This window comes from Microcaecilia unicolor, chromosome 2 (genome assembly GCF_901765095.1).
Source record: "Microcaecilia unicolor chromosome 2, aMicUni1.1, whole genome shotgun sequence".
Taxonomy (NCBI): Eukaryota; Metazoa; Chordata; class Amphibia; order Gymnophiona; family Siphonopidae; genus Microcaecilia; species Microcaecilia unicolor.
Genome location: NC_044032.1, coordinates 246,271,856 through 246,293,937, shown reverse-complemented (window position 1 = coordinate 246,293,937; position 22,082 = coordinate 246,271,856). Strand labels below are relative to the sequence as shown.

At 40.9% G+C, this 22,082-nt stretch overlaps 1 protein-coding gene across 1 annotated transcript in view; it reads left to right on the top strand.

Annotated features, from left to right (window-relative positions):
• ALDH1A1 (aldehyde dehydrogenase 1 family member A1) overlaps positions 1 to 21,363 on the top strand; it is a 73,519-nt gene extending 52,156 nt beyond the window's left edge. The window contains exons 8-13 of the mRNA XM_030193868.1: positions 1,080 to 1,182; positions 3,420 to 3,604; positions 7,384 to 7,548; positions 11,494 to 11,651; positions 19,134 to 19,208; positions 21,171 to 21,363. Coding sequence (XP_030049728.1) covers positions 1,080 to 1,182; positions 3,420 to 3,604; positions 7,384 to 7,548; positions 11,494 to 11,651; positions 19,134 to 19,208; positions 21,171 to 21,243 — 759 coding nt within the window. The 3' untranslated portion in view covers positions 21,244 to 21,363. The remainder of the gene's footprint in view (positions 1 to 1,079; positions 1,183 to 3,419; positions 3,605 to 7,383; positions 7,549 to 11,493; positions 11,652 to 19,133; positions 19,209 to 21,170) is intronic.
• Positions 21,364 to 22,082: the final 719 nt, after the last annotated feature.

The window sequence follows — 22,082 nt, the reverse complement described above, 5'->3', positions numbered from 1 at the left end:
AGGCGGTAGTCGTCAGTGCACATACAATGCTGATTACTGCCCAGTTAGCACCGTGCGCTGGAAAATAAAATATCTTTTCCAGCGCACTTCGTGGACGTGCTTACAAAATGAAATTACCGCCCGGGCCACACAGTAGCCGGGCGGTAGTTCAGAATTGGCACGTGTTGGGCGCATAGGTACCTACGTGGCTTAGTAAAAGGGCCCCATTGTTTTATAACACACAGTGAAAAAACAGTGACAAAGCAGGATTTCTATAAGATCAAATGACTCCTGACACAGGCACTTAGGTGCCGAAACACGGGTCCGCGTTGAGTCTGATTGCATGCAGAATCCTGATATAAACTGGTGACATCAATAAAGCTGAACTTATATTTATCCTTTGGGTCTCTTTTTGGAAGGCTACTTGTCCATCCCTACTCTTGTTTTGCTGCACGTTCATCTGTAAGGTTGTTTTAACTTTTTCTTATGTGCTAGAGCATCACTTGCATGTATAGTTAACTGGTTCTTGCATGAGTAAAATCTCTCATGATGTTGCCGTTTTTTATTGTATTTATTTGAGAAATGACTGTTGCCACTGGAGATGCTATATTTTGAAAAAGACTTGGCATTTGGCAGACACTTTGCTAAAAATATTCAGGGAACTGTGAACTTCCTAGCCAGGATGTCTCAATTCCTATGTTCATGCCCGGTGCAAACGGAGCATCACATATCTTTCGTTGTTCTGTCTTAAATCAAGTAATTATTGAAACACAAAATTGTTCTTCCTTATTTTCCTCCCCAATATGTTTCTCTCTTATCTTTTCAATATTTAATCTCATTCTCAGCTTTTCTACACTTCTCAGTTTTTGCTTCATTATTTACATCACTCACATTTTTATATCTAGAATGTGTTTTTATCTAGTTTTTCCTCTCCTGATTTTTTTTTTGTTTCTACTACTTTAGTTCTTTCACACTTTTTCTTCTATCCTTATTCCCTGGGGTTTCTCTCCACATTTCAGTTTTCTTAGTCCATCTAATATCCTGTAATAGTGAATAGAAGAGTTAAAGTCATGTTTATCACTGTGTTTTCTTTGTTTCAGGTTGGTACACTAATCAAGCAGGCAGCCGGGAAAAGTAACCTGAAGAGGGTCACACTTGAGCTTGGCGGGAAGAGCCCTATCATTGTACTTGCAGATGCAGACTGTTAGTACTACTATTTATTTTTACTTTTTTTTTTTACTTATTTGGAGAATATCTCTAAAATTGGTTTATAATAATTATTTTTTTTTAATTCTCAGATTATTGGTCTGATTCTCTTAGGGCCCCTTTTACTAAGCTGTGTAGGTGCCTACGCTTGCCCAACGCACGCTAAAATGGACTTTCCGCCTGACTACCATGTGGCTCTTGTGGTAATTTCATTTTTGGCATGCGCCCGCTAAGCACGTCTGGAAAATATTTGTTATTTTCTGGCACGCGTCGTAGATGCGCGCCAAGCGGCATCTGACATGCGTAGGTCCTTACTGCCCAAATTCTTTACCACTAGGTCTATGGCTGAGACCCAAAATGGACGCGTGGCAATTTTGAATTTGCCGCACGTCCATTTTCAGCAACAAAAAAAGGCCTTTTTTACCGGTGCGCTGAGAAATGATTCTGCGTTTGCCCAAAACCCATGCCTACACTACCGCAGGCCATTTGTCAGTGCACCTTTGTAAAAGGACCCCTTAGTTATGTAATCTGCATAGAACTATGTTTTGGTTAGTGCGGAATAGAAAAGTTGTGTAACATAACATAACATAACATAACATAGCATAACATAGATTTATAAAGCTTGGATTTCAGAATAAAACAAATTAAATAAAACAGTGTCCAGTGCCCGGCATGGCCACGTTTCGCCTAAGCATAGGCTGCTCAAGAGCTTACAACTAGAGGGAACCACTAAAACACTCTTCCCTCTAGAGCAGTGGTTCTCAGTCCAGTCCTTGAGACACACCTTGCCAGTCAGGTTTTCAGGATACCGACAATGAATATGCATGAGAGAGATCTGCACATAGGGCCTTATTCTATAAAGGTTATGCTCCTAAATTTATGATCCTAAAATTTATGCTGCTAAATTAGGAAAATAATCTATTTTGGAGCATAGAGTATGCATGTAATTTAGGAGCATAACCTTTTATAGAATAAGGCCCTATACTCCTAATTTAGGAGCATAAATTTGGGAGCGTAAATTATGCTAATAAATTTTAGAAGCATAACCTTTATGGGATAAGGCCCATAATGGAGGCAGTGCATGCAAATTTATCTCAATGATATTCGTTGTGGAAATCCTGAAATCCTGACTGGCTGGGTGTGTCCCAAGGACTGGGATGAAAACCCCTCCAAACAGAACTGGCAAATAGCCAATACAGTCACAGCAATGTTCCTCATCTTATGCAATTAAGGGCTGAATACTACACTTAACTGCATAAGTTTTAGCAATTAAGTGCAGTATACAATATTCAACCGGATATTCCGTGTCGATGCCCGGACATGGCCTGCTATTAAATATCCAGGAATACATCCGGTGGTGGATACAAAAATGCCACCGGCAGAATATCGACCCCAGTGTTGTTAAAAAATATATATTCATTGTTACTGTCCAGTAGGTGGGAACACTGAAAACAATTATGTAGAAAGTGCTTGTTATCAGTAGCTAGATTTCCCCGGGCCCAGCCTCCAAGGGAGGCCCGACAATGGCAGCCCAGCTGAGATCCAGCTTCTCTCCTTCCCTCGTCCTCTACTTGCTTGGAGTCATTGAATGGCAAGCAGCAACAATCAAGAGAGACTGCTCTGCTGGCCACGGGTCCTTCTTCCTGCCGCGTCCCACCTATGCAGAAACAGGAAGTTACTTCACAGGAGCGGGATGTGGCAGGAAGAAGGACCCATGGCTGGCAGAGCAATCTCTCTTGATTGCTGCTTTTTTTTAGGTATGTGTTGAAAAACTCTTCAGTAAAGTATTATATAGTTACATATATGGTGAATGACACTTTTGTTTTTGTTGAAACCAGTGCCCTGAAAGGTTTTTCCTCTTTTTTGTTTATTTTGTTAAATTTTTTGAGCCTCCTGCACCATTTGACTTACTGTTCATCCTGAACTGTTTGAACCTTTAGGAATATCTCTGAAAAAAATTAAAATATTTGGCTCAATTCATTGTGAGTCAAGTTTCCAAATGTGATTCCTAATTCGAATGCTCCAGGATAATATCTAACAGACTCTGATCGCCTTGTATTTAACTGCTAGGAAAGGAAGCATACATAGGCCCAAATTAGATCCTGTTCACCTTGGAGGTTTCAATTGCTTATATTTAGACTTGACAGTTGGAGCTCTCATGGCCACCCATTTTATTGCTGGAAATTGATTATGTGTTGATTCATCTTTAAGTACTCATGATTTTTATTTTGCAGTGGACCAGGCAGTAGAGCAAACTCATCATGGACTGTTTTACCATCAAGGACAGTGCTGCATTGCTGGATCTAGGCTTTTTGTGGAAGAGTCTATTTATGAAGAATTTGTTCGTCGGAGTGTTGAGAGAGCTAAGAAACGTGTGTTAGGAGACCCCTTAAAGGCTGGAATTTCCCAGGGACCCCAGGTAGGATCTATTTAGTTGGCATTTAATAGGCATACAGCTTCCAGTTGCACAATTTATCCACCTTTTAAACTTAGAATGCATAGCACCTTCTTGGTTTAGCGATTTATATTACAAGACCTATAATGGATGATTATTTTAATTAAATGTGAAAATACTAAATAGGTGCCATTGAAATGCTACCTGGATAAAATGGCCTGACTGAAAATTGCCCTTTCTGGTCAGCTAAATATTTTTATGGTCTTCATAGAATGTCTCCTTTTAGCAGGACTGTGAAAAGCTATTCCCAGAAGCATGGTTAGGTCAGGAAGAAAAAAGTATTTGTGAAAATGTAGGGGTCGATATTCAAGATGAGTTAACTGGTTGAGAGAGACTCTTATCTGGTTAACTCGCACTAACCAAGGCAGTTTTAGGCGCTGGAATAACAACTAAGTATATTCTATATACCGCGCCTAAATATAGATGCCACTTACAGAATACACTTACTTTTCAATGTGTTCTGTGTGGATTTTTTAGGCACCATATATAGAACCTCCCCCCTTAAGGGCTGAATATTGGCACTTACCTTGGTTAAGTGCCAGCCATCATACATATCCAGATTTTTAATGCTAGTACCCAGACATGGCCCAGCATTGAATATCTCAACATAATTTTGGCAGTGACGGTCGGCAATTTAAAAAAGCACTGACCGCTGCCTATCGAACATTACCCCCCCCCCCCCCCATAATTTACATGCATGTGCACTATTTGACCTCTCTCAGTCATCCCAACAAAAGCCAGGGTGTAAATTATATAGACACTATTAGCACTTTTACTTTGTGTTAATTTTCAAAAAGAACATACCTGCGTTCCTCCTCTTTGAAAATTAGCATTAAGAACAAATACTAAAGCATCTGTACGCGGATTAATTGAAAATTGCCCCCAAACAACGTGATGGGTCAAGTCGTTGCATTTCCATTCACGTTTTATCTGTAGATTATGACATTATGAGGGTAATTCTATAAGAAGCCAGATAGTTTTAGGCATCAGATATGCATGTAAATGACAATATGCTAGCTATCTATGCACTGCACAGCACAGCACAGCACAGAGAGGGTTGAAAGTACAGAACAAAGTCCAAATAGCAAAAGAAAGCACCAAGAGCCTTCAAAATTGGGACAAAATTACTTTAATCACATAACTTGGACAACAATCTTGCAAAAATGACCCGACATGGGTCGTGTATTGGCGCACAGCGCCTGCGTCAGGCATCGTTATTGTTGTATTAGAATGAAAAGGCTGTTTTAAGCATTAAGGGATAACTTTTTCATTCTAATACTTGTGCTCTGGCTCTGAAAGGCTAATGTGGAGTGGCGTGGACGTCTTTGTGGCAATATAGGAACATCTATGATATAAAATGGCCAAATAGATATCCATGCAGGGCAGAGGGGTTGTCTAATGGTTGGAGCAGTGGGCTAAGAACCAGGGGATCAGGGTTCAAATGAACACTGCTTCAATAGCCTTCAGACTTGCAGGCTTTTTATTCAAGTACAGTACATATTTTTCTGTCCCTGGAGGGCTCACAGTTAAAAATAATTCACAAAGAGGCGTGCGGGTAGCATGCGCCAATTCGACCCTACCACAGGGGTAGTAGCACGGGCGACCTGCAGTAGTTTTGAAGTTGGCATGGGCTGTTTTCCACAGTAGATAATATTTTCTACCTCGAGGGACTTCCCGGTGGTAATCAGCAGCGTTACCACATTGCCACGTGCTGCCTGATTACAACAGGAGTAACACGTGAGCCCTTACTGCCAAGCAAATAGGTGGCATTAAGGGCTGAGGCAGTAAATAGCCGCATGCCACGTTTCATTTTAGCACACAGCTATTTACTGCCCCATTAAAAAAAGGCCTTTTCTCCAGCTGTGGTAAAAAATGGCCCAGCGTGCATCAATTTCGCGCACACACACTAGCGCAGGCCATTTTTCAACACAGCTTAGTAAAAGAACCTCAAAGAGATGAAGTGGGATTTGAACCTGTGCCTCTTGGTGAAAAATGTAAAAAGAGGGAAGGGAGGAATGAAGAGTGATGAAGGGATATATTTTGGGAATTGCATTAACCTGCACTGTAATGTTTAAGTATATGTGCTCAGAACATAAAAAACAGATAATTTACCTTTAAAATGTTTATTTACAATACAGGTAGTGCAATAATGTTAAAAGGCAGTTTTCAGGGATTTTACACAAGGGAAATGTGCCACAAGATGAATATTGTTAGAAAGTCTGAATAATTAGTTAGGCTGGATTAATAGTAACTCACTTTGATGGAGGCTGCTGGTTGGAGTGATGAAGGAGGTCCTTGCTGGAAAAGAAGTCTTTTTGATTCAGAGTTGTTGTTGGAGCTTGGGGAAAGTCTTATCTTGGATGTGTGTGAAGTCCAGCAAGGCCCAGGGATTCAGTGAAGGTCCACAGAGGTGTAGATCAGGAAGAAGCAGAGAGGGGAACAGAGAGCGGACTGAGAATGTTCAAGGGTTTTTCTCTTCTGGTTTTTGAAAATGGAGCAGGGTAGCTGGTCACATGTCTAATGACATCATAAGAGTTCCTGGCTGTCTGTCTACTGTATTTCACATCTATATTTGACAGGATTAAAAGAGTCATAGTCTGAGAGTAAATGGGCTTTCTTTTGTCAGATTAGGTGGGAGTTTCGTTGTCTTTTGCTAACTCCAGTCTCTGTGATTGCTGTCAATATGCAGACTTTGTCCTTTGGAGATATGGTGATTGACTTTTAGTATCCACCCGGCTAACTTTTCTTACACTGGTATCAGTGGTCTTCAGGGGAATGGGGCCCATTTCTGATACTGAACATATTGCATTGGTAAAGCTTTTATAAATATATAAATATATATATATATTTTCCAGCAAAATCAATAATTCTGAAAATTCCTCATATCATGCTACATTGGTTCTCCCTGCCTATTCTACCTCATGGCTCTGCCCCCTACCATGCTGTTTGAGCAATTCGGTAGTCAGTGATGTCTGCACTCCCGCGCATGCTCAGTTCAGGCACTTGGAAATGGAATAGAATATGGTACTTTTTTATTGGACTAGCCTAATACATTTTTTTATTAGCTTTCAGAGGTCAAAACCTCCTGCCTCAGGTCAGGTCAGGACAGTACACTGCTGTTATGGAAGGAAGTGTTGGTCTCTAAAAGCTAGTAAAAATGTATTTAAATTAGTCCAATATAATGGTTTCAACTTATTTTCCATTTTGTGTTTTATTTGTATTTATCAACCTTTATTAACACAGCTACCACATCACTTTATCCTAAATTAAAAATAATTTATTTTTTTCACCATTGATGTCTAGCGATTTTCTTTTTCTAATCGTGTTGTCCCAGTCACTAGTTTCTTCTTTCCTTCATTTTCTCTTAATTCTATTGCCTTTCATGTTACTCTCACCCTCACCCTCTGCCCCTTCCTCTTATTCTCCAGTCTTTCACTAATTCTGTCCTATCCCCTTTCCATCCAGCATCTCCTCTCTTTCTCTCCCCAGTATTCCATCCAGCTTCTCCCCTTTCTCTTCCCACCCCTCCATCCAGTATCTCCAGGAGGGTGGGAGATAACTTGCCAAAGGAGGAAACTTGGCAGGTCTGTTATTGTCAAATGAGTATGTTAACCAAATTTATGTTCCTGTTCACATTTAAGTCTTGAAACCAGAGGAAGTGCAAAGTTGTTAAATGTTCCTGGGAGGGATCGAGATGGAGTACAGTGTGCTAATTATTTCTCCTCTGATATCCTTTTCTACAGATTGATAAGGATCAATTTGAAAAGATTCTTACATTAATTGAGAGTGGGAAAAAAGAAGGAGCAAAGCTGGAATGTGGAGGCAGTCGCTGGGGAGATAAAGGCTTCTTCATCCAGCCCACGGTCTTCTCCAATGTCACTGACGAAATGCGCATCGCCAAGGAAGAGGTAAAAAGAAACCGAGCCCACTTTTAGACTTGATGCTCTGGGTAACTTGTGGAGAATGGTCTTTTTAACATGAATGTCAAATGTCTTACAAGAATACCATCTGAGTGCGGCAGAATTGGGGGGTGTACTATTAAAATGGTGCCACAACTTTTTACATTGTAAATTGTATAGCATGCTATACTTTGTATTGTTATTTGAATATTTTTACTGTGGTAATTGTCTATTGCTTATGTTTGATTTATTCTTACTGTACACCGCCTTGAGTGAATACCTTCAAAAAGGCGATAAATAAATCCTAATAAATAAATAAATTTGTAAGTTAGCTTAGAAAACTCTGTTTCCTGCAATATGCTTTTAGAGGTCATGAAAAGCAACAGGAGTCCTTTTCTGGCACAGAACATGCACTAAGCTCAGATTTTTCTAGGAAAGTAAAAGATAAGAAAGATTTTGAAAAGCTAAGACATGACACGTGTAGAAAAAGCTTCTCCCTGAGAAGCAGTGCTTCATCCATTTCTTTTTTTTTTACTTTTTCTGACTCATGAAGAAAAAAAGAAATGTTATTTAATCTCATATGTTCCACTCTCTTCCATCACAGCCTGATGCTCCTCTGTAAATGCGGTCAAATCTATTTCAAATCATGTGCAAACATATCCCAGGGACTCTAGTTTGAAACCCATTTCAATCATTTAAAAATGCAATCTCATCCAGTGCAAGAGATCTAATTTGTCTTATACTTTTGGAAAGGTGTAATATGAAATGTAAAAATAAATACATAAATAATCTCTCTAGGCTTTTTACAAGGATGTGAGGGAGTATTTAGGAAATTACCAGTTCCCCTTAACAACACTTCCTCACAGAACTGTCTTAAAGAGCATGACTCCAGCAAGGTAGGGCAAGGAGGGCACAGTGCAGGTAGTAAGAGAAAACCTCTGAGCCTAGACAGAACAAGGAGGCCTAGGGAAGACAAGAGAAGCCCTCCAGCATATGTCTTTTCACCACATATGTCTAAGCATCATTCAAGTTTTACCTTGGACCTTGAAAATCACTAATCCTTGAGGCCTAGTTAGAACCAGGCCTGGTTTTGATTACTGGTGGAGAGTACTACACACAGAGACTGTGAAGTTTCAGGAGTCTGTGACACTCAATTTATTATTCCTGCGAAAGGAACATGTTTTCAGTGGCGTACCAAGGGGGGGGCAGTGGGGGCGATCCGCCCCAGGTGCACGCCGCTGGGGGGGTGCCGCGCGCCGGTCAGCTTCGTTCGTTTCCATGCTCCCTCTGCCCCGGAAGTAGCATGGAAACAAACAAACCTGACCGGCGTGCACCCGGGGGGGTGTCCTTTCACCGGGGGGGGGGGGTCGCGCTGTACCGGGGGGGTGCTACACCCGGGGGGCGGGGCGCATCTGCGATCCGCCCCGGGTGTCAGCCCCCCTAGGAATGCCACTGCATGTTTTACTTTTCTATGTCTGTGAGATTGAGTTTGTTGGGGCTCTATGCCTGACTGCCACCCATGATACCATAAAGAACCTCAATGGATAGTCATGGAAAACTTCAGCCTGGTGCATATGGGTAGTTCACATAACCTTTCAGAACCTATGATGTGCAAAAGGAAAAGATTTGTCTTTTCCCCCAATTTTCATAGGGTATTTTTTTTATGTTGTTGTTCATTGTGCACATTTCTGTTAATAAAATTTTAAATATATATTATAATTTTAATGCATGAAAATTGACAGTATGCGCATTAATTATGTTTATGTTTATTTTGCTATGCCACCTTAACTGAGTCATAGGACAAGGCGGTTTACAGCCTAAAGAGCAGTTAGCACAGGTTTCACCAAACATTGGTGCATTAAAACCAGCGGTGCCATAACACAACCCGCACTAGATGTCTAACATGGGTAGGGGTGGGAGTTGGATTTGACATGGGAGGACTAGAGGAGTAGCCAGCTGTGACAACTAGCATGTGGGTCGGTACCATGCACTGTCATGACTGCCAATAGTGCAGCTGCACATACCGCTTCCTCAAGAGGAGATGCCCTTTAGTGGTAATACCACAAGACTACTGCTAGGGATCATGGTAGCCATTTTGTATCCTAGCACAGTCTTGGGTAGAGCCAAGGGGTACTGCTCCTGCACAGGCCTACTGAATTACCTACCAATGGAGACCACTGGATACTTCCCAAGGGAGTCGGAGGAGTGAAAGAAGGGTGCAGCTCAAAGTGGGTGTTTAGTTCCATGGGCAGGATTAGAACTTCAGAAGGTAGGGTTTGAAATTTTGAGATGAGGTTTGAGCAAGGGGAATCAGCTGGAGGATGCCACAAGGGGTGTAGGATAAAATATCAGGTGGAGAATCAGATCAGGGGGTGAGGTATTAGTAGGTGGATCAGATGTGGGGGAGATGTGTCAGGGGTCCATGACTACAGCAGAGCTGTATTTTATTTATGAGTGAGCCCACATCATGTTACCTACACTGGCAAATAGCATGGGCGCTCCTGCACTGTCTGCCACTGCAGTTAACATGGTGCTGTACAGTCTACTTTGAGCAGTAATTGCTGGGCAGATGCTATGCACTCCCCCTTTATTTACCACACAGGCTTTGCACTTACTGGGTGCTAGTTTTGAAACTAATGCATAGTAAGTGCAAAACCTTAACACAATTTAATAAACGAATCCTTAGATTTTAATTCCCCCTCCCCCACACACATATACACCTACAAATGTGTGGTTAAAGAAGGCACAAGGAATAGAATGGATCTGGGAAGACGGAAGGGTAGGAGAAAATGTAAAATGAACAGAGGTCATGCCTGGATGTATGGTGTGAGTTTTCTTTTAAGAGTCTCATTGCTGTGTGGAAGACTCAGTTTCTTATGTATGTCATCTGAGATACATTGCTTCCCGGCTGTTTATGCTTGCTGTTGTCCAAGTTTGAGCTCATACACCAGAGGTATTTTGAAAAATAATGGAAAGTTATGGTGTGTTTTTCCTACTGTTTACCAGTAGTTATTTAAAGAAAAAAAAATGTATATATATATATATATATATATATATATATATATATATATATATATATATATATATATATCCAAACAATACAAACAGGGCTACTGAGAGACTGAGTCTGGTCTGGGGTAGGGCCGCTGCCGCTGAGACCGGGGACAGTATTGTCATCGCCGCCACTCCCTCCCAAATTGTCATCACCCACTGCCTCCCTCCCTCCTGCCCACCTGCCCAAGGCACCTTGGCTGGCCCCGCCAGCTGCAGGCAGTGCGGCTTCTTCCTCTGCCCAGCATTGCCTGCCCCTGCGACTGCTTTCCTCAGGTCGCACATGCTCAGTCTCAAAATTGAGCATGCGCTGCCTGAGGGCCCAGCAGCTGCTAGGCTGGCAATGCAAGGGGGCCCAGTGCTGGAGCTTTCTCTCTCTTGCTCCTGTCGGGACATGATCACCCGGGTTCCATCAGGAGTAGGAGAGAGAGAGAGAGACCCCTGCGCCGGGTCCCCCCCCCCCCCCCCCCGGAGGCCCAGGCCTGGGGAAATTTGCCCCCCCCTCTCGGCGGCTATGAACACAAATATCTTGTTTACATACGAGAGCCTTCAAATTGTTACATTTGAATTCCTTCAATATCAGATAGGGCACAATCTACCAGAAACGCCAATAATATCCTACGAAGGCCTGTTGAAACAAATACTCTTTTGTTTCCTAAATGTCAAAAGTGACTCGGTTTTGTGCAATTTCATGGGCAAGGCTTTTCACAGTAGGGTCTATCATTTGAAAAGTCGAGGAACGGAGGCCGAGGAGCCTAATCCTACGATGCGTTGAACCTCGATCAAATGTTTATCAGCTGATCTGAAGTTCCATGCTGCTCTATAGAGTACGAAAGAAAAGAATCAGGTATGTTTTATGAAGCTTAAACCATTTTGTTTTTGTCTCAAAATTCTCTGAAATAGATATTTGGACCAGTGCAACAAATTATGAAATTTAAAACGATAGATGAAGTTATCAAGAGGGCAAACAACACTACATATGGACTGGCAGCGGGAATTTTCACCAAAGATCTCGATAAAGCATTGACCTTTACAACCGCTCTTCAGGCTGGTACTGTATGGTAAGCATCAAATAATTTAAAATAAACTGCAGGCTTTCAGCTGTTAGGTGACTATAATATCCTAGTCTGTACACTGATATAACATAAGATTGTGTTTGATGTATATACTAAAGCACTTATCTGGTTAACTTTTCGAGTTAACTGGATAAGGGGCCCTTTGAATACGCCTGAGGCATGCGGTAGCCGGGCAGTAGTGCCAATTTGACGCACGTTGGATGTGCGTAGACGCCTATGTACCTTACTAAAAGGGCCCCTAAACTAGTATTCTGAGTGGAACGACCTTTATAGAATTATACAATACTAGCTTTGCATACATTTTGCCCCCAGCTTTGGGCACGAGATCTACACCTTCCAAAGGATGATGTAAATGCTGTCACTCAACTAATGGTAGTTAGGCACAGAAATGCAGGTATTATTTAACACCATACCTAAATTCTGGCAACGCCTCTGATCTGCCCATGCCCTTCCCATGGCCACACTCCCTTTTGAGTTGCATGTTATAGAATAGCAGATTCGTATGTTTCTCCTTATTGCTGCTAATTAAGTGCTTGTTAATTGGCAGTAATTAAGAGTTAACTATGGATCTATTGAAGCCAATAATTGATTGTATTTGCCTAATTAGCTAATTAGTTTACTAATTGGTTAAGTGCTGTTGAAAATTAGCGGTTATTCCCAAACATGTGATTTAAACGGCAAGGAGCTATTTCTGGCTGGTTAAATTGCTTCAAATATCGACCTTTAATGTTTTCTGCCATATAGATATGTGAGCATAAACACACAGAATATCAACACTTATGTGCTTAAATGCACTGTGCTCTATTTTATAAGATATCACATAAATACAAGAGGGCTATAAGTACATAAGTATTGCCATACTGGGAAAGACCAAAGGTCCATCGAGCCCAGCATCCTGTTTCCAACAGTGGCCAATCCAGGTCACAAATACCCGGCAAGATCCCAACAGATTCTATGGTGCCTGAAGAACCTGCATGGTAAAGAAATACACCTAGGCGTATTCTCTAAAGCACGTCTAAATTTTATAGAATGGGTTTAAATTTCCACAGAATATGCCGAGCGCCTCTCCATGTAACCAAATTTGGTTGCGACCATTTAGGCCACGTTTTACTTAGTGTAAATACTGGCGCATAGATTTTAGGTGCAGAGGGCCATGTTCTATAACAATGTGTGTAAACTTTGGAACACCCACGAAACCCATTTCCTCCCCCATAACCACACTCCTTTTTGGCTACTCACATGAGAATTTAGGCGCTCTGTGTTACAGAATACACTTAGTGAGTTGTGTGCTTAAATTCTAATTATTGATTAGTGCTCATTATTGCTTGTTAAGTGCTGTTTTCAACGCTGATTAGCTTGTTAAGCCAATTAAATTACACGCGTTGTTATAGAATGCGCTTGGATTTCGGCGTGGAATACAAGGTGTGATATATAGAATCCAGGGGATAGTGTATAACTGCAAGGGGGCGGAGCATGAGAAAGACATGGGCTTGTCTTCAACTTTTTTGTGCAACTTATGGAATACTAAAAGTTGCATTACGTGTGCTACATGGTGCTCTTAGACTCGCCTATTTACGGCAGCCATAGATGGAGTAAAGAGTCGCACCTAAATTTAGGAGCACCAATGCAGGATTATGCTAATATATTGTAACAGAATTGAGGTGTTCAGATGCTATTATATAATTGATGCTCTCTGTGCAGCTTTAGGGTGTCTAAATGCCCACAGAAATGCCTTGAAAATTGCCCACACAGTGCCTCATTATGAAAATTGAATAATGCAGCTTGAATTTAACCTCACATGTCATGTTATTGAAGGAAAATAATTTCAGTTTTGAATTGGCATTATCTTTTCTCTCCAGGAGTATGCTAGCATGTAGCTCAATATTCCTACAGGCCATGTTAAAGGGACTGGTGCAACAAATGATGCTGTCATCCTCCAATTCTCTCCCCCCCAAATAAACCCTTACCTGAACAGACTGACCATCTAATCAAGACCCCTCCCCCCCAAAAGCCAACCACCTGTCTACTCCTCTGAATCCTGTCAATTCACTCAATCCAAGCACCCCTGGGCCCAGGCACTGCACTGATCAAGATACTCCCTGATCCAATCATCCTTTAATTTGTCAATTTGGGTCAGTACATCTTCCTGGTCACCGAGATTTCTTTCAGTTCCTCTGCATCGTCACCCTTGAAACCCATTTCCGGTACAGGCAGATCTCTTACATCTTCTGTTAAAACCGAAGCAAAGAATTCATTCAGTTTCTCTGCTATGGCCTTGTCTTTCCTGAGTGCCTCTTTTGCTCTTTTGTGATCAAACGGTCCCACGGATTTCCTCGCAGGCTTTCTTATGTACCTGAAAAAGTTGTTACTGTGAGTGTTAGCCTCTCCAGCAAGTTTCTCTTCATATTCTTTTTTAGCCTTCTTTATTAATGCTTTGCATCTGACTTGCAGAGTGCTTATGTTGCTTTTATTACTATATAAGTTTAATGTGATATTTTAGAATAGCACTTAGGTGCCCTGCTGGGACTTTCCCTGAAAACTGTAAACTTACACACCTAGGCATTAGTACTATATAAATTTTTCAAGTGCCAGGAGCACATAAATGCTGATGCTTAGTATATACAACTGCCTTCCCCATAGAAGCTGTTGCCTACTTTGATTTTTGCCAGGATGCTGAGTTACATAGACTTTTACTCTCACCCTGTATGGCAAGTCTTGTGTTCTTAAGTACTAGGTATTATTATTATTATTATTATTTATTGCATTTATATCCCACATTCCCCCACCTATTTGCAGGCTCAATGTGGCTTACATAGATTTGTTGACATTGTCATATCAGGATATCAGATACAGTTAGTAGTGTGTAGCGATCAAGAAGGGAAGAGGGAAGAAGGGAGGGAGTGAATTGGATAGCTGTAAAGGGTAAGCTTTCATAGTTGAGAGGGTTGGTGAGGTGAGTTAATGAGGTTGTGGGTGCTCATTGTAGGCCTTATTGAAGAGGAATGTTTTCAGCAATTTTCGAAAGATAGTTGTTTCGTTGATTGCTTTCAAGTCTGTGGGTAGTGCATTCCATAACTGCGTGCTCATGTACGAGAAGGTAGTGGCATGCATCTGTTTGTACTTCAGACCTTTGCAGCTGGGATAGTGCAGGTTGAGAAATTTGCGAGATGATCTTGTGGCGTTTCTGGGTGGTAGGTCCACGAGGTTTAACATGTAGATTGGGGCATCTGCATGAATGATTTTGTGTACAATTGTGCAGATCTTGAACGCAAACTAAGGTGATATAAGATTTCAACTGCACCCAGTCTGCTATGGGAAATAGCGCTGATAACTACAGTCTCACTGTTCACATACTGAGTTCAGGAACTGTAAATTCACTAACTAAGCCTTAGGCTACTGGATCTTGTTGAACTGATCCTTATTGTATGACACTGTTCAAATACTGCCAAAGTAAATTAGAGGATTAAATACTGAGTGCCATATAAGCTCTCAAGATAATCTTAAGGTGGGATCATTAATGGAGGTAAATGACATAGAGGGTGATGGGTATTAATGTGATTATTGCTCTTTAATGTGTGAATTGTAGTCTACAGCTATAGAAAGAGGTGCCAAGGGTGCTTTTAAAAATTATAAGTACTATGAGGCAACATTCCCCAGCCTTTTCAATCCCAAGGCACATCTACATTAAAAAAAAATGTTGTGTGGCATTACATAAGTACATAAGTATTGCCATACTGGAACAGACCAAAGGTCCATCAAGTCCAGCATCCTGTTTCCAAGAGTGGTAACAAGTACCTGGCAACATCCCAAAATAGTACAATACATTTTATGCTGCTTATTCTAGAAATAAGCAGTGGATTTTCCCCAAGTTCATTTTAATATTGGTCTATGGACTTTTCTTTTAGGAAGTCATCCAAACCTTTTTTAAACCCCACTAAGCTAACTGCTTTTACTACATTCTCTGGCAACAAATTCCAGAATTTAATTACACATGTGAAGATAGGTTTTCTCTGATTCGTTTTAAATTTATTACTTTGTGGCTTCATTGCATGCCCCCTAGTCCTAGTATTTTTGGAAAGAGTAAACAAGTGATCATGACTACCCACTCCACTCATTATTTTATAGACATCTATCATATCTCCCCTCAGCCATCTTTTCTCCAAGCTGAAGAGCCCTAGCTGCTTTAGCTTTTCCTAATAGGAAAATTGTCCCATCCCTTTCACATTTTCATCGCCCTTCTCTGTACCTTTTCTAATTCCACTATATCTTTTTTGAGATGCGGTGACCAGAATTAAATAAGACCGAAAACACTATAATGTCTTTGTATCACTCCATGGTGTTCTGGTCACCGTATCTCAAAAAAGATATAGCGGAATTAGAAAAGGTTCAAAGAAGAGGGACCAAAATGATAAAGGGGATGGAACTCCTCTCATATGAGGAAAGGCTAAAAAGGTTAGGGCTATTCAGCTTGGAAAAGAGACGGCTGAGGGGAGATATGATTGAGGTCTACAAAATCCTGAATGGTGTAGAATGAGTAGAATTAAATCAATTTTTTACTCGTTCCAAAAGTACAAAGACTAGGGGACACTCAAGGAAGTTACATGGAAATACTTTTAAAACAAATAGGAGGAAATATTTTTTCACTCAATGAATAGTTAAGCTCTGGAACTCTTTGCCGGAGGATATGGTAACAGCAGTTAGCGTATCTGGGTTTAAAAAAAGGTTTGGACAAATTCCTGGAGGAAAAGTCCATAGTCTGTTATTGAGACAGACATGGGATGCAACTGCTTGTCCTGGGATTTGTATTACGGAGTGTTGCCACAATTTGTATAGTATTTTTGGTGTTATTCACCATTCCTTTCCTAATAATTCCTAGCATCCTGTTTCCTCTTTTGGCCACCGCCACACACTGAGCAGAAGATTTCAGCATACTATCCACAATGATACCTAGATCTTTTTCTTGAGTGCTGACCCCCAATGTGGTCCCTAGCATCAGGTAACTATGTTTCGGATTGTTCTTTCCAATGTGCATCACCTTGCATTTGTCCACATTAAATTTCATCCGTCATTTGGATGCCCAGCCTTCCTATTTCCTAAGGTATTCCTGCACTATTTCACAGTCCGCTCGTGTTTTAACAACCTTGAACAGTTTTGTGTCATCTGCAAATTTAATCACCTCACTTGTCATTCCGATTTCCATATCATTTATAAATATGTTAAATAGCACCGGTCCCAGTACTGATCCCTGCGGCACTCCACTGTTCACCTTCCTCTATTGAGAGAAATGACCATTTAACCCCACCCTCTGTTTTCTATCCAATAACCAATTCTTATTCCACATCAGAACCTTGCCTCCTATCCCATGACTCTTTAATTTTATCAGGAGTCTTTCATGAGGAACTTTATCAAAAGCTTTCTGCCTTCAAAGAAATGAAGCAAATTGGTGAGGCAAGACTTCCCTTGGCTGAACACATGCTGATTCTGTCCCATTAAATCATGTTTGTCTGTGTGTTGTCTAATTGTATTCTTTGTAATAGTTTCCACTATTTTGCCCAGCACCGACGTCAGGCTTACCAGTCTGTAATTTCCCGGATCACTCCTAGAACCCATTTTACAAATTGGCGTCACATTGGCCACCCTCCAATCTTCAGGTACTATGGACGATTTTAACAACAGGTTACATATTATTAATATCAGATCAGCAATTTCATGCTCGAGTTCTTTGAGTACCCTTGGATGTATGCCAACCAGTCTAGGTGATTTACTACTCTTTAATTTGTCAATTTGGCTCAGTACATCTTCCAGGTTCACTGAGATTTCTTTCAGTTCCTCCGCATCATCACTCTTGAAAACCATTTCCGGTACAGGCAGATCTCTTACATCTTCTTCCATAAAGACCGAAGCAAAGAATTCACTCAGTTTCTCCGCTATGGCCTTATCCTCCCTGAGTGCCCCTTTTGCTCCTTCATTATCTAACGGTCTCATGGATCCGCTCACAGGCTTTCTGCTTCTGATGTACCTGAAAAAGATGCTATTGTGAGTTTTAGCCTCTGCGGCAAGTTTCTCTCCATATTCTCTTTTAACCTTCTTTATTAATGCTTTGCATCTGACTTGCCAGTGCTTATGTTGCTTTTTATTTTATTCATTTGGATCCTTTTTCCATTCTTTGAAGGACAATCTTTTGGCTGTAATAGTCTCTTTTACTTCCCCTTTTAACCAAGCCGGCTGTCGTTCTCTCTTATTTCCACCTTTGCAAATACGTGGAATACATGTATGTAAACCACTTGGTAGTATCACAGAAAGGCAGCATATCAAGGTTTTGTAAACAGTGGCTTTCCATGGCACATTGGTTAGGACACAGTACAATAAGGAATTGCTTCAAGCAAGAATGACTTTCTCCAGGCATGGTGGCACAAATGGCCATTGCACTCTGGACCACAGTGGGAAATTGACAGGGTATATTTTCTTCCGTTTCTCAGTCCATGTAAATTAATTATACCAGTAGATTATACTCCATCATCCCCAATAAATGCTCTGCATACTGTTAAATATTAATCTCTACATTTTCTTCAAGACTTTAACATTTAAAAATGTTACTGAAGATTTTTTTTCCCGAGACTTAATGAGGGGAGTGGATGTGTAGCTTAATGATTAGAGCAACAGGCTAAGTATCAGGAATGTCAGGTTCAAATCCCACTGTCCCTCCTTGTGACCTTGTCCAAGTCACTTAGAGGCCATTTTACTAAGCCGCGTAAGCATCTATGCATGCCCAACATGCGCCAAAATAGAGCTACTGCTTGGCTTTTTCATAATTTCATTTTTGGCGTGCGTACGATATGTGCATCTGAAAAATAATTTTTATTTTCGGACACATATATCGGATGCGCGCAGGTCATTACTGCCTGGTTACCATGTGAGACTTTACCGCTAGGTCAATGGCTGGCAGTAAAGTCTCAGACTCAAAATGGACACGCGCTAATTTTTGATTTTTCCGCACGTCCTTTTTTGGCAAAAATAAAAAAGGCATTTTTTGCAGGTGCGCTGAAAAATGGATCTGTGATCGTCCAAAACAGGCGTCTACACTACTGCAGGACATTTTTCAGTGCACCTTAGTAAAAGGACCCCTTAATCCTCCATTGTCTCAGGTACAAACTTGTGAGCTCTCTGGGGATAGGGAAATACCCAGTGTACCTGAATATAACTCACTTTCAGCTACTACTGAAAAGGATAGGAGCTAAATCCAAATCTCAACCCAATAAGATGTGTTTATTGTCAAAGCTAAAAAATAAAACACTGGTGTTTTAAGAATGGCAACAGAGTTTGTTCTGTCAATGTTTGTTAGGCAGTAACAAGTAGAAAATCTGTCTGTCTACATGAACAATAATGACTTCTGAAGTCAAAGTCGTGTATACTGCAAATTGTAAAAGTATTACACTGGGTTATAATCTTATCTCCATTCTTTATTAGGGTTAACTGCTACGGTTCATTGTCACCTCAGTGCCCCTTTGGTGGATTTAAAATGTCAGGAAATGGACGAGAAATGTAAGTAAACAACCCATCTTGAAGTAGTAAAATAGTTTTATGTGAAATAACTTTCCATGCGTTTCCAAATGACTTCTTATTGAAACTTAGAACATACTGCCATGGACTGTACATATAACAGATGTTCCTTAAAATTAGGGAATGAGAGCAACTCCTAATGAACAAGGCTCTGTAAGCATAAGTCATAAGGCAGACCAATCCCCTATAATTCAGTACCTCATGGTGGAGATTACTTCGCATTCCCAACATTAATGCTAAAGGATGGCACATATTGATGATTTGAAACACTGGTTATGTGGCAGCAATATTTATAGTTTTGCAGACGTTAAGGGAAAAGAGAAAGAAGACTATTTTATAGTTCAATTTATTTTATTGAAAATGTACATTATAGTATGTACATAAAACCAAACAAGAAACAGAAGTCACCAGCCAACAAAAGACATACTCGACATCCGATACAATAAGTAAATAATCAAATTATATAGTTAATCCATGGATTGCCAGAGAGATTTCAACGTGCCATGTGTTCCAGTTTTAATCGCTGCATGTAACTCCTATTTGTGAAATTGACATACGCAGTTCCACAAAAATTCTACATAAAAAGAAATATTGCTTTCCAGCTGGATAAAACCATTTGAATCCCCATAAATATAAGAATATCTACTAATTTTGAAGAGCATTTCAATTCTCGAAGCGCACATAGAAAAATTAAAGCCCAGCAAGATGGGTTCATTAGATCTTGAAACCTGTTGAATAAATCTCCATATTTCAGACCAAAATTTTCGAATAGGAGGACACTCAAATAACATTCGGCCATTTCAGGGGGAGGGGCCTGCTCCGCGCTAACCCGGCGGTAACCAGGCAGCACGCCGCACTGCCCGATTACTGCCAGGTACACCCCGACACTACAAAAATAAATATATTTTTGTAGCGCTGGTTATGACGGCACGCTAGGGGTGGGAAGTACCGCCGGGCTGCTGCAGTAGCCCGGCTTTACTTCCTGTTTAGCAAGTGGTAAGCCTGCGTTGGGCTTACTGCCGCTTAGAAAAGAAGCTCTTAATCGCCTATGTTAACCGGACCAATTGGACCACATAAAACTCAGCCCTATCTTTATCTGGTTTCACTTAGGAGGTTACATGCTGAATATCTCACTTAGGGCTCCTTTCCGTGTGCCAAGGCCCCTTTTACTGCAGCGGGTAAAAAGCCAAAAAAAAAGGAAATGGCTGTGAAGTAAGTAAATACTTGCCACACAGCCATTTCCAAGGGGAGCCCTTACTGCCACCTATTTAGGAGGCGGTAAGGGCTCACCATGCTAACCCGGTATCAACCAGGCAGCGCGCGGCACTGCCTGATTACCACTGGGTAACTCCCCAGCGGTGAAATAAAATTTTGGTCACGCCAGAAATGGAGCGCGATGGGGCCGCCACTACCTGTGGCTCCTGTGGTGAGCCAGTGGTAGTGCCGGATTGGCACTCGACAAAGCGGCAGTAGCTCTACCGCCACTTTATAAAAGGGCCCCTTAACCCCATAAGTGATAGCTGCCCACAAATAACCAGATATTGAATGCTGGTACCCAGACATTGCCCAGCATTGAATATCGCTGCATAATGCTGGCAGAGACCCAAAATAATGCTTATTGCTGGTGAATATTTACTCCATTATACTTATTTCTCTGTCAGTATGCTGGTAGATGTAATAGGAATTGTCACTGGTTAATGCTATGGAGGTAGTACAGAACAGAGGAATAACAGCAGCTGTGTGTCTGGCGGCCCCTACTGGCCAACAAGTGGTTTACAGGTGGGTTTTAGGAGCCAACCCTTTCCAATCTTCTGAACAGTAAGGGCATGCTGCCTGGGAAGAGAGATGCAACAAAGTGCACCTGGGCAGGAAGACAGGGAAAAAGACAAAAAAAATGTGTTTAAGAATTACCACTAGCTTCTTTCTGTCTGATTAATTTTCTAGGGGTGAATATGGCCTTGCAGAGTACACAGAAGTGAAATCTGTTGTAATCAAGATTTCCCAGAAGAATTCATAAGCCTGCTCCAGAGCAGAAATTAATGCGAAGCACCTGATACACAAAGGATGTGTGTTTTGACCAACGGCTTTACATTTGTGACATTCTCTTTTCGTATTACAATTTTAGAAATGCATTTATGTATAGTATAAGATCTATATATCTTTAAACTTGCCCAGTGCCTAAACAGCATTTAACCTCTGATAATTCAGTGAAATTTAATACTTTAAAATGAGATTGGTAAAGAAATGATTTTATTGTGATTTATCCGTTGTTGAAAATCTGCTTTCTTGTCCATATTGCCTTTATAGTTGTACTAGTAGACTTATGTAAAACTAGTGAATTTTAACCTTCCTTTTCATTTTATTTTTCCATTAAATGTCATAAATGCAAAACGGTTAAAAAACAAAACAAAACCCTGTCCTGTTCTACATCTAGCGCATTTGATTTTAGGATTAAACTGATAAACACTGGAAAAATCCACTTCCCCTAGTGCAGTGATGGCGAACCTTTCAGAGACCGAGTGCCCAAACAGCAACCCAAAATCTAATTATCGCAAAGTGCCAACAGGGCAATTTAACCTGAATAACAGGTGCCGGTACTCATTATGGGCGGGGTCACCACATATGACTCCACCCCTATGATAGCCACACCCCTTACACCAGCCATGGCGCATATAAACAGACATCATTGAAAATATTATACTAGTATAGAAGAAAAAAATAACATGATTTTTTTTCATTATAAATCATTTCTGTAAGCTGTTACAGCTCCAGTATACCCAGTGCAAAATAAGACAGCAGATGTAAATTCTCAAATTGGACATATTCCAAACACTAAAATGAAAATAAAATGATTTT